We start from the raw sequence: 12,587 nt of genomic DNA, 5'->3' as shown, positions 1-12,587 counted from the left end.
CCCTGCGACTGGGGCAAGTTACAACCTCCCCAGCCTCACTTGGCACCTGCCTGTGTGTCAGGTGACGAAGAGCAGGGCCTACCCCCCGCCCAGAAGGGATCGGGTAGCTGCCACCAGAAAGTGCTTGAAACAGTGACGAAAGTGTTCGATAAATACTCTCCAGTTTGATTATTATTAAAGATTCCATTCCAATGTCAGCCCAGCCTCCCTCAGGCAGGCAGACTGATGTGATGTGTCCTCATTCGCGCGCCCCCAGGTTCCCCCAAGCTTCTCCAAATCCGGACATCTTAGCCTGCTGCTCTCAGTGCGTGACAGACATGGAAGAGGCGCATCTTCAGCTGAGATGCTTGAGATGGAGACCCTGAGCACACGCACGCATGCACGCACGCACAAGGAGCTTCACCTTTTTCTCTGCCCCTCAGCGCTGACTGGAAACAAGCAGGGGCTTCGATCTCCCTCCACGACGCTGCACCCAGTCATTCCCAGAAGCTGCCCAGATAGGCACTAAGGCCCCCTGAAGGCAGGCACTGCCCGCGGGAAGGACGGCCACCACATCGCTTCCATCCCAGGGCAGACGGCCGGCCAGGAGCACTAGGCCGACGGAGGGAGGACGGAGCGACCTGCCCAGGCCGTCCTCCCACCTGCGCCACGGGGAGGAGGGGGGGGCGGCCCTCTCCCACAGCATGTGTTGCACAAGCCATGCAACGTCCAGCCTCACCCACTTCATACCAGTGCCTGGGCCAGTTAGCACCAGTACAGAATCAGACCGTAAGCTGGCTTGAGGCCACAGAAACGGAAGGAAAATCTGATGATCACATTCCTTACTCAGTGGACAAAGTAAGGGGCCACGATCGCTCTGGCAGCATTTTAAAGATGAGAAAGTAGGGGCGCCTGGGTGGCTCAGTCGTTAAGTGTCTGCCTTTGGCTCAGGCCATGCTCCCAGGTACCTGGGATCAAGCCCCGCATCGGGCTCCCTGCTCCTCCCTCTCACTCTCCCTCTGTGCTCTCTCTCTCTCTCAGGTAAATAAATAAAATCTTTAAAAAAAAAAAAAAAAAAAAGATGAGAAAGTAGCAGCCACCCACGCATGAAGGCAGGAGAGCCCCGGCTGTGGTGGGAGTCACCTGGGACGGGCGGGCTAAGCCTTGCTCCAGACACCTTAGAACCCTGGAGGCCAAGGTCACAGGCAGGAAGCCCGAGGAAGGAGCGCCCCAGTCCCCAGTGGCAAGGCTTGGTGCGGCGGGACGGATGATGTTCCCCTTCTGTGAACCCCCCCACCTCTCTGCCTTGGTGAGTTCCCAGCACAGTGGGGCCCCAGGGCGCTGGAGGCGGGTCCCTATCTCATGGAGCTATCAGATGAGACATCTCGATCGGAGTCCTCAGCCTCGCTTGGCGGCGGCGGCGGTGGGTCGCTAAGCGGGACCGCAGTGAAAGCAGGAGACTTTCTAGAAAAAAACACCAGCTGTCACCCTGGGGCAGGCAGGAATCCTGATGAGGAGGGCATTCCTCTCTCCCGTGGCCTTATTCTCGTGCAGGCCAGTGAACACCATCTCAGGCAAGGACAGGAGGGCCCCCTGGGTGAGGGTGGACGCAGGGTGAGGGAAGCCGGGAAGGGGAAAGAAAGCTCTCGCACCCCGTCCTATTGGGGGATATGGTCCATGTCTTTATCTTGGAGACTCTGGGAGGCTCAGAGTCCAGAAATATCTCAAATCACAGGAGCACACCTGGGTGGCTCAGTCGGTGCCTACATCTGACTTTGGCTCAGGTCATCAAATCCGGGTCCTGCTTCTCCCTCTTCCTCTGCCCCTCCCCCCACTCATGCTTTCTCACTCTCTCTCTCTCTCAAATAAATAAAATCAAAAAAAGAAAAGAAATACCTCAAATCACAGTATGAGAGATGTTACCTGAGCCCGAGTGCAGAGGCTTGATGGCCCCAGCTTTATGTCTATCTGTAGTATTTTTGTGACTTTTTAAAATTGACTTTTTTGTAGAGACAGAACTTACACAGGGTCAAATGCACCAACTGTGGCCCTGACTTTAGATAAAAATCTGCCCCCACACCTCTTCTGTCCCTTGGCAGTTTTGAGCTGCTTCTAACCAGGGAAACCCCAGAGCTGGCAGCATTGGGAGGTGTTGGCCATCCAGCCACGAACGGACGCCCACCCATCGCCCCACTGCTGAAGGAGAGAAGGCTGCGGGGCTGGGCCAGACACACCGGGTGCCGTCCCACAGCCTCACATCGAGATGGGACTGAGTCTCGGGGTGCTCAGGGCTTGCCCACCGCGCCCCCTCCCTGCATGCGCCCCCGGAGGAAGACACATGGGGAAGGTGGGCCAGGCCCCAGCCCCCAGGAGAGGTCCTCACCGGTCTCCCGACTGGGTGATGAGCCGGCGACAGGTCTCCATCTGCACGTCCAGGCCGCGCTTCATGCTGCACATCTCCATGTACTCGTGCAAGTGGCGGTTCATGTCATTCTTGGCCGTGGCCAGCTCCAGCTGTGGCAGGGCAGGGCCGAGCAGGTCAGCAGGGCCCCGGCCCCACACCCCCAGCAGGCGAACACGCCAAACACACCGCCGGGCAGGGGGGCCCAGGCAGCCGTGGGCAAAGACTCAGATCTAAAAACCAGTCTGACCAGCCAGAAGGCACCCACTGTACTATCATTCCTAGCTTTCCCGGGAATCTTTGCCTGCAGAGGAAGGTGGAGGTCTCTGCTACGGGCCCGCATTCTTGCAACAGAGCCTCCCTGACGAGAGGAACCGAAGTGTGGGCAGGACAGAGAGCCTGCGGCAGCTGTCTGTGCACAGCCTGGCTCCTTCCCTGGGCTTCCCACGGCCCCGTGCCACGCTGCACCCCGTGTCTCCCTCACTCATTTGGGTGCTTCTGGAAGGCCGGCCACGACTCTTACTCATCTCTGCCTGTGCAGGCCCAGCACCACACTGGGAAATGACTTCGTGAACTTCGAGAAGTGGCGACAAGGCTCGAGGCACAAAGGAGACCTGCCTGCCTGCTGCAAGAGGCTCGATCCTCCCCTGATCGCCCTTGTCTCTCATGTGAGCCGCTCGCAGAGCCGCATGGAAAGACTGCTGCCACCCCCAACGTCCTACTGCTTAGATGGATCCCAACTCAAGAAATGTTCCATGGCGGAAATGTGGCCTCAGAATCAAGGAAATACGGCCTCCCTCGCAGAGGGAGAGCTGACAGAGGCCGAAGGCAGGAAAGATCTGGGCCAGAGACAATCTGCTGCCTCTCTTCGCTTTGGGTACAAAGGACAGGGGCCAAACGAGAGGCCAAATAAAACTGCTTGGAGGTGATTTGCTTGACTGCCTGGGAGCAAAGAGAAAGGGTAGGAAACTACCCGTGAATAATCCGAATTGGATAGAGGAAACCACCCAGAACTAATCCAAACTGGACAAGGAAAGGATGGGAACTCAGGGGAAAAAGTGAAGGGGTCACAGGGCCAGACGTTAGAGATGGTGGCCCGGGTGGCTCGGGCGCCCTGGCGGGGGCAGCTTGCATGGCAGCCCTGACTGCAGAGCCGGGCCGCGGGCCGCGCGACTGCTCAGCCGGGAAGAGGGTATGAGGTCACCTGCTCCTGCGCAGCCTGGTTGCCGCCCCCACCCCGGCTTCTCCAGCTCAGGCGGGCGGGAGGGGAAGGGGCTAGCTTCTGGAGCCCATCCCTCGCGAGGACGGGAAAGACGGAAATGAAGCAAATATATTCTATCCAAAGGCGAGGCTAGGACCGTCACCCGTGGCCTCTACACATCCGTACGTGTCCCCTTCCTTCACACGCGAGGGAGGGTGGCCACCGCAGGCTACCAGGTACCCAACAGCCTCCACTGAAAACCCGAGCCTCGCTGTGGGACCGGAGGGCCGGGTAGAGCTGGGACTCGGTGGGGAGGAAGGAGACAGGACGGCAGGAGCTCCCTCCCACCTTGCTTCCACCTGGGCCCTGGCTCTACCGCTGGCGATGGGCAATTATCAGGGCCAGCTGTGCACCCGAAGCCCCCTGTTAGCTCTCCCAACACCTCTCCTAAAGCCGTCCTCCTGCAAGACAAGAGGGAGACCGCCGGGATGGGTGTCCATGAGTGGACAGAGAGTGGCCCCCCCCACCCCTCTCCTCAGCGGGGAGCAGACATCCGGGCTGCAGGCCTTTAAAACTCAGCCTGTCTGCCTGGGCAAGAAACAAAAGCGGGTTTGGCTTCAAGGAGCAGGACCGTGTGGAATGCGCAAGTAGGAAAATCATCTGTCAACTTCCTTCTCGAAATGCCTGGCAGTGCGAGAGCAGCAAGGGTATAAACAGGTCACGTGGGCTTGAAGAGAGGCCCACGCAAGCCGGGGCACTCGGGGCTCAGGGAAGGGCCCTCTCCAGGGCCAGGAGGCCGCTGAGAGCCGCGTCCCGCCCGCCCCGCTGCCCCTGGGCCCTGGCCCCACAAACCCACGGCCCGCGGCCCTGCAGACCTAACTCTAAGTTAGAACACCGGCTTCCCTTGCCCACCCAGGAAGCTCCCTCCGGGCTAGGGAATGACAACAGAGGGTCCTCCATCCACTGAAAGGCTGAGCTGAAGAAACAGCAAAGTTCGAGTCCACTTCTTAGTGGCCTCTGCTAGGGCACGGACAGTAAGCTTCCCAGGAGACAGGCACTGCCCTCAGCTCTACACGGGCCTCGTTTCATGGGGTGTCAGGCAAGCCTGTGAGGGAGGGACAATCAAAATCCCACCTGACAAATAAAGAAACAGGCTCAGAGGGGGGAAGTAGCCCATTAGAAGTTGGAGGCGACAGGGCTGAGGCTGGAACCCACATCTGTCCGCCCCCCGCCGGAGCCTGACGTCTGAAGGCTCCACCCCCATAAGAGAAAGGAGAAGGCCCGGTGTCTGGGGTTCCCGGGGTTGCGGCTTCAGAAACCCCCAGCCTTACCTCTATCTGGTCAATGGTTTCCTGATATTCTTTCTCCCGGGTTTTGAACAGGGACTCCGTATCTTTAATCACCTTCTCCAAACTGTCTTCCTGCTGCTGGCGCAGAAAGGGAAGCAAGGGCGAGGCCAAGGGGGAGGGTGGGATGGGGGCATTCCACAGGGCCAAGGCGGGGAAGAGAGAGAGAGTCCGGTTAAAGGAAACTGGAGAAAGCGCAGAGACAGGATAAAGGAAGAGGGGAGAAGCAGGTAGAGGATGGAGGCCACAGAGGGAAAGCAGCAAGGAGTGCAGGGAGGCGAGGGAGGGGACGGGGCGTCCATCTGGGGGGGCGGGCAGGACTGGCAGGGGCCCTGAGGCCGGGAGGGGCCGTTACCTCTCCCTGCGCCTCTGCAGCTGCCATGGCATAGCCTGAGAAATCCTCCCAAAGCAGCAGGGTCTCCTCAGTCTCCTCCCAAGTCAGGCTGTCACAGTCGTCCTCAAAATCATACTCCCTCCTGGAGACAGGGAACCCGCCGTCAAGGAGGGCGGGGGCCTTTCTGCCGGGCTTGGCGGGGGGGGGGGGGGGGGGGGGGAGGGACGCAGGGGAGGCGGAGAAGCGTGAACCAGCGGGAGGGTGGGGCGGACAGAGAGAGAAGACACAGTTACAACGACAGGAACAGAAACTGGAGTTACCGAGAGACAGGCAGACACACACGGATGGGGGCAGGGCTGCAGACTGAGAAGGAAGAAAAAGGAGAAACAGAAAATAGGGCGGTAAGATCAGGGGAGAAATGGCCCGGGGCGACCACATCAGATGTGCATAATGGCTACGGAAGATTTGTTTTCTTTAAAAAAAAAAAAAAAAAAAAAAAGCCTTTCTAATGAAATGACCGAACTAAAAGGAAAGTTTTTGGCTGCAAGGAGGAGGAGGACATGGTGTATACAAAGGAGAACCTAAATCACACATCCAGATCTGGAAAAGCCAGAGGAGAAGGTATAGAAAGAAATGAAGCAAAGAGGGAACAAGATAGAGAAAAGGGGGAAGAGCAAGGAGAACGGAGACAGGAGAAGAAATCTGGGCCCAAAAGCCCAGCGGGTCAAAACTGACGGCCAAAGGCCCGGGTGGCTTAGAAACTGGGACTGGGACATTAAAAAGCTTGCATGAGAGCAAAACTAACCAGCTTCTTCTGTGGAGAAAGCAAGAGAAGATGAAAGGAAGAGAGGAGAGGAGGCGGACAGAGGAGAGAGAGAGGGAGGGAGGGGAGAGACGGTGTTAGAGGCAGCTTCCGAACCTTCTCTTCAGAGGCTGTTCCTTGCCCCCCAGCCGAGTCCCACTGAGGGCCCCCAGTGCCAGGGTGAGGCCCCCAAGAAGGAGGGGCCAGGCCTGACGAAGGGCTCTGGGCCTGAGCCCCCTCCCGTAAGGAGCTGAGGCACTGGGCAGGCGTGGGCAGGGGCCCGGGGCCTGCGGGCAGCCCCGTCCCCTCACCTGGAACATCTTGATCATGTCCTCACAGTTGCGCTGCTGAGCCACGTCGCACAGCTTGGCGGTGATGTCGATGCGGCGACAGATGTCCATATCTACCTTCATGGCCTTCTCCTGGATCTTTGTGTCCAGCTCAGACAGGTTCTGTCCAGGGAACGCGGGGCACGATGAGGCGGCGGCCGGCACCCCAGACAAGGCCAAGATCCTCATCCTTGCAGTCACACACCACCGTTGCCCCCTCTTCCTGGATGCCCTCCCCACAGCACTCATGGGCTGCTCAGGCCACTGGCCCTCTGGTCAGACGGGGAGCCCCAGAGGGCACGGACCAGGACCTGCGGGGGCTCCCCCGTGGAACTTATGCTCCCAGAGGGAGAGACCACAGGGAGTTACAAGAGCGGAGAAAGTACTGCAAGAAGAAGGATGGCTGTCACTTATTCCGCATGAAATCTGGGCCAGCACGGTCCCAAGTGCATCATCATCTCCATAACCACTCTGCAAAGTACATGCCTTTCGGATCCCTTTCCACAGAGGAGGGCACAGAAGGCCTTCAGCAAGGCCACCCTGCAGGCAGCTTGCAGAGCCGGGGTCTGGCCCCTTAATAACTGCTTGACAGGCCATACTGCCTCTCGCCTATGACACCAACACCCAAGGTTTTGTTCCTTCCTTTCCTCTCGAATGAGGGTGAGGTGGGGGGCCAGCCGGGGGGAGACAGAAGCACAGCAAGGTGGGTGAGGGCTGTGGCCAGGAAAGCCACAGGCACAAGCCAGAAAGGCCTGCCCTGCCCGGTCGCGGGCCTGAGGGGCCGCACTCACATTGCTCATGAGCCCCTTGAAGACCACCAGCTCAGCTTTCAGCTGCTCCACCTTCATGGCCAGCTCCTCTTGGCAGGCATCGGCCTCCTGGGCTTCCTGCAGTCAGGGAGAAAGCCCCGTGAGCGGTGCTGCCCACGCGGGAGGCAGGTGCCAGCAAGGAAGGGCCTGGAGAGGCCCGGGCGGGGGGTGCGGCGGCGGGGGGGTCCAGCCCTCACCTCCTGGAGCTCGTTCACTCGCTCCTGCAGCTGTATCCGCACAGTGTACTCCTCTTCCCACCTGGCAGACATGGGGGACAGGGAGGGAGCCTAGGTGTGGGGTCTTGCCCCGGCGGCTCCCCGCTCCTCACCCCTCCGGCTCAGGCCTCTCTCCCACTCTAGCTCTGGTGCCCGGGGTGCACAGGGGCCGTGGGCGAGGACCGGCCGGCCCGTGGGTGGCCAGCCGCAGCTGTCGGGCGGCTCCACGCTTCCTGGCAAGTGCAAGCCCGCCTGCTGCCTGCCCGGCAACCCTGGGCCGCGCCCCAGGAACCGTGTAAGACTAACTGCTGCCACTCTGCTCCCTCGCAGCGCCCGTCCCGCTTGGGCCCTGGCTCAGCCAGCTGCCCGGCTGGCCTCCTCCCCGCTCAGGCCCGCACCAGACCCCCAGGCCACCTTCAGGGGCACAGATCCGGTCTCCCGCCTCCTGCCCGCACCAGCCCAGGGCTCCTCCCGTGGAGCCATGTCACCCTGAGAAGCAGCTGCAGGTCACACACCACGTCAACAGGGTTGGTCAAGAGCCTGGTAGGAGACACTCAAAGTCCATCCCCCCGCAAGCTCCAGAAACTGCCCCCCCGGAGCCCCGTCCGGGAGCCCTGGAGAGGTGATGGGGCTGGCCCTGAGGCATGAAAGCAGCGGGAAGCAGGAGCCTGGGGGTCCCAGGCACCCAAACCCCAAGGGCGAGGGAAATCAGAGTAGGAAAAATCCGTTCATCCGGTGGCTGGGAACTAGAAGCGGCATCTCCTAGGCTCCAGAACTCCAAGACCAGGACCACAAGCAGCTAAGAGGCCACAGGCAGGGTCTGCTGCATAGGACTAGGGTTTTCACTAGGCGTGAGTCCACCGCAAACCAGTGCACAAGTCTTGGCGCGGCAGAGGCGGAAGGTTCGAGCTGGGGGCAGCACGCTGCTGGGGGATTCAAGACTCTGCGAGGGTGCCCGGGCTGGGAGAACTTCTCAGACCCCATTCAGACAGCCCATCACCTCTTGCCACTTCTTCCAGGCTGAGAAAGGAGGGCACGGTACCACGAGAGAAACTGCGGGATCAGAAAGGTGGCCAGAAGCCACAAAGAGGACAGCAAGAAAACGAAAGCCTGACCGAGCAGATTCTGCAGACATGGGACTCTGTCCTCCCTCCCCCGCCTCCATCTCTCCCCCACCTCGCCCTCCTCTCCCCTCTGGGCTCTGCCCACAACCTCTTCCCTCCATGCCCTCCTGCTCCTCACTGGGCTCTGCACTGCAGTGTTCCTAAAAATAACTTCTCTGCGTCACCCACTGCCCCTCCCTTGTGGGCAGGGGCGAGGCAGCCAGCCCGGCCGCCACCCTGCCAGCCCGTCATGTAGCCCAGCTCCCGGGCCCCTTGGCTCTCTGCCCACCCTTCCTTGCTGCCCCCCTGTCCTTCCTCCTTTTGCTCTGGTATTCTCCATCAGATGGCTGGGGCCGGTGAGGGGCCCTAGCAGCGTCGAGTGATATATTTTCATAGATAAGACATATTTATCTTTTCTGGGCCTGCGGTTTCTTCATCGACAACCTGAAGGCATGGGATGTGGTACCCTCATACCCCTGAGTCTGTGAGTCCCTGGAGGAAGCAAGACTGGCAAGGGGACAAGGACCCTGGGCAAGATGCATCAGGAAGGGTAGGAAGCAACAAATTCAGGTAGAAATTTAAGTAAGGAAGTTAGGGGAGGATTGAGATGAACAAAATCTTACAGAGTAAAAAAAAAAAAAAAATCTGAAAATAAATCATCTGGAAGCTTACTAGAGTTCTTTAAAGTTTATTTATTTATTTTAGTAATCTCTACACCCAATGTGGGGCTCAAACTCACGACCCTGAGATCAAAAGTCTCATGCTCTCCTGACTAAGCCAGCCTGGTGCCCCTGGAAGCTTACTAGAATTCTATTTGTTCTCCAGCCAGACTTTCCCACAAATAGGTCCCTTCTGACCTCCATTCAAATCTGGTCTCACTTACAAGGTTCCCTTGACATGAGTAGGATTTGAGGAATTTCCGTGTATTCTACCTTTACTAAAGACCTCCCTCCCCAATAAACGGTATCCTTGAGCAAAGTGAGGAAGCAGGGTCCATTCCTACACTGGAAAAAGGGAGGCCAGGAGGAAGAGATCCACCCAAGGTTGCCCATAGCAGGGGAGTTGAAAATAGAACCCAGGAGGCCTCAGCTCCTTCCCAGTTTAGTGCTCAAGCTATCCCCATGCCTTCTAGGCCACGGACAGGAGCCACGGTGTTTTAAAGAGAACAGAACGAGGGCACAGGATCTGGGGTGGAAGAATGAGTAACTGCCAGTGTCACGTACCATACAACTCTAGCTGCGGGGCCCTCTGCACAGCAGCATGCTGCAGAGCGATGAGCTCATCAATCCCCAAGGAATAACTCTCTGCTGCCCTGGACAGCTGGACCAAGGACAAACACTCTTTCAGTTAAGAAAAAACAAATACCCGAGAACAGCAGTTGTTTCTGTGGTTATGGATGCATTCCAGAACTGTCCGTGTTCTGCTGCTGACCGTGTTAATTAACTCCTACAGGGGCAGGGACAGGGGCTGCGGCAGGCTGGCTCTGGGTGGTATCTAAATGACGGCTTTCGGAGAACTAAGACTCCCAAAGGCACTTATAACATGGGCTACGACGAAGGAAGCCAGCATGAGGACAGGACTCAACCTCAGAAAGCCTACTGATCTGAGATCTGCTAGACTCTGGTAGGCTACAGATCCCTGAAGGCTGCCCCAGACCCAGAGGTAAGCTCCTGGAACATTCAGCCAAGCCCCAGGCAACACACCAGTGTCCGCTACCCAGGGCTGCTAAGGTAGTTCCCAAGCCTGCCCACAAGGGGTCAGAGGAGCCCACTAAGAGGTTAAACCTGATGGCTCCCAAAATAAAGCCTCCTTCTGACCTGTCATCTTCCTCCTCAACCATGGCATCCATCACAGAGTCTACAGAGAGCTGGCTGTGCTCATGCTCCTTCCTAATGGCTGGGTTATCAGGCCTCTAAGGGATCCACTTGGTACACAGCCAGCACCAGCATCACATCCCTTCCCCTGGCCCCCTGTGCTACCCGGCCAGTCCCCTGCAGAAAGCCAAATCCTCATCCTCAGAGAGCACTGGGCCTGCCCCACAGCTGCCGTATCCTCACAGGGTGTGTCCAGATTCGCAACTTTTCCCCACTCAGTTCCTCTGCTGGCTTCACTCACATTTTGTCATCCTTTGGCTCTTTGCACTTTCAGAGATTCCCCCAGCTTCCACAAGCCCTCTGACAACTAGCAGTCCCTTCCCCTTTCCCTAGGGAATTCCTTTTCCCTTTTTTATTTTACTTTTCTTTTATTGACTTACTCCAAGCAATGTTCTGAGGTCCCAGAGCCTTTCATATGGAACTGGAGTAGGTACCCAATTTCCATCGACATCACTTTGGGAAACCCAGAGCAGGGGCAGGATCACCCACTGCCAGATGCAGCCCCCCGCCCCCTCACCTTCTAATTTCACTTAGACTCCCAAATGAAAGCTATATCCCTGGTCTCTTACTTTTGATCAGTAATGTGGAGCATCTATCACAAAACTGCTCTGGGAGCTGAGCCTGGAGAGGCAAAGTAGTACCCCAGATGTGACTTCTCAAATGCCTGTCCCTTTCACACGGCACACAACCCCACAGTGAACACAGTCATCCAAACACTGCAGCCTAGTTGAGACAGAAAGAAAAGCCACAAGAAAAATATGTATGCCCCACAGTACTCCGCTCCGAGTATCCTTCTTCCTGTCACGAGTGCGACTTCTGCATTCCCTGTGGATCCCCGTCTTCCTGTAGCCAATTCCGTCTACTTCCAAGCTCCTCCTTACACAGCAGGAACTTTACTCTCATCTTATTCCTCCCTGATTCTTGGGCCGCACTGCTCTCCCTCGGATCCACACCTGCCCCACGTGTGGCATGACACTGAACCCCGTCCCCACCTTCCCGGTCCCCTACCTCCGCTTGTACTCGTCCCGCTCGCGCTTCACTTTAGCCAGGACGTTGTAGAGCGCGCGGATCTCGGGGGTGATGGTGTCGATCTGGACGCCCACCCCGTCGGGATGCACCCACGACAGGCCAGGCCCTTGCACCAGCGTGGGCTCCAGTCCCGGCCCGAGCCGGCGGGCGTGAGAGAAGGACCAGATGGTGCCGGGCATGAAGCGGGCTGACGAGGAGTAGGAGGTGGAGGTGGAGGTGGAGGGCGACGAGTGGCAGGCCGCGGAGGGCACGAGGGGGCCGGCTGGCGAACGCGCGGGCGAGCCCAGCACCCGCGCCGAAGGGGTGCAGACGGCGGCGGGCCGGGCGCTCAGGGGCAGCCCCAGGGGCCGGATGGGGCTGACGAAGCCGGTCTGCACGGCCTGGTCGCGGCGAGCCAGGCCCCGCCGGCCCTGCTTACCCTCCTCCAGCGCCTGCTGCAGCTGCTTCTCCAGCAGCCGGTTGCGGCGCTCCAGCTCGTGCACCTTGGCCAGGAAGCAGCGGAACCGGAGGTTCAGGGTCTTGAGCACGTTGATGTTGGAGCCCAGGTCGTTGCGGAGAGCCATGGCGGCGGGGGGCGCCGGGCCCGGCCCGGGCGGCGAGTAAGCAGCCGGGCCGGCCGGGGCGAGCGGCGCCGGGGACACGTCCCCTCCCCCGGCGAAGTGGTCGTCTCCGAGAGGGTCCCCCAGCGGCCCGGCCAGGCCCTGCTGCTCCTGCTGTAGGAGGAAGAGGTTGGGGCCGAATAACGGATTCATGGCTGCGTCTTCTGCTGGGAGACGGAGACCGCTACAGGAGCAAGGATGGAGGGCGAGGGAGAAGAGCCAATGAGGCGCCAGGGGGACGCGGCGCAACCAATCAGACGGCTCGACGGAAGGGGCAGAGGTCAGGGGGGCGGGGCAGGGCAGAGAGGAATCCAATGAAAGGTTCAGTTGGAGGTTGGCACCTGGACCTTTCCGGGTGCGAGGCTGAGCTGACCCCAGTCCATGCCCGCAAGCCAGGGTGGCAGAGAAATAGAATCCAGGTCCCTCAGTACTCCATGGGTACTGGTGGCAGGATGCCCATCCTCCCTACACCCTTATTGCCCTCCTCTCCCCAGAGTCCGAACACCCTAAGCTCTGACTCCAGGACTCTCCCTCCCTGGGACCCTGAGGAGACCAACGGAGCCCAG

The 12,587-nt window shown here is 59.0% G+C and overlaps 1 protein-coding gene across 1 annotated transcript; it reads right to left on the bottom strand.

Annotated features, from left to right (window-relative positions):
• Positions 1-1,022: 1,022 nt before the first annotated feature.
• IFFO1 (intermediate filament family orphan 1) lies at positions 1,023-12,267 on the bottom strand. Its single transcript, XM_035027852.1, has 9 exons — positions 11,402-12,267; positions 7,399-7,459; positions 7,184-7,279; positions 6,170-6,515; positions 5,582-5,624; positions 5,283-5,445; positions 4,913-5,005; positions 2,363-2,493; positions 1,023-1,443 (listed from the first exon to the last, which is right to left on the bottom strand). The coding sequence occupies exons 1-9, from the start codon at positions 12,172-12,174 to the stop codon at positions 1,335-1,337; spliced, it is 1,815 nt and encodes a 604-aa protein (XP_034883743.1). The 5' UTR covers positions 12,175-12,267; the 3' UTR covers positions 1,023-1,334.
• Positions 12,268-12,587: the final 320 nt, after the last annotated feature.

This window comes from Mirounga leonina, unplaced genomic scaffold (genome assembly GCF_011800145.1).
Source record: "Mirounga leonina isolate KUSES-001 unplaced genomic scaffold, KU_Mleo_1.0 Mir_201, whole genome shotgun sequence".
NCBI classification, from domain to species: Eukaryota; Metazoa; Chordata; class Mammalia; order Carnivora; family Phocidae; genus Mirounga; species Mirounga leonina.
The sequence above is the reverse complement of the archived record's forward strand: the minus strand, read 5'-3'. Positions and strand labels throughout refer to the sequence as shown.

Bases quoted from the DNA above. Each gene is read 5' to 3' on its own strand.
- IFFO1 (XM_035027852.1), bottom strand. From the start codon at position 12,174: ATGAATCCGTTATTCGGCCCCAACCTCTTCCTCCTACAGCAGGAGCAG. The intron at 6,516-7,183 runs GTGAGTGCGGCC...TTCCCTGGACAG, and splicing joins TCAAGGGGCTCATGAGCAAT to AACCTGTCTGAGCTGGACAC. The intron at 5,625-6,169 runs GCCTCTAACACC...CTTCCTTCTCAG, and splicing joins GAAGAGAAGGTTCGGAAGCT to TCTGCAGCCCTGCCCCCATC.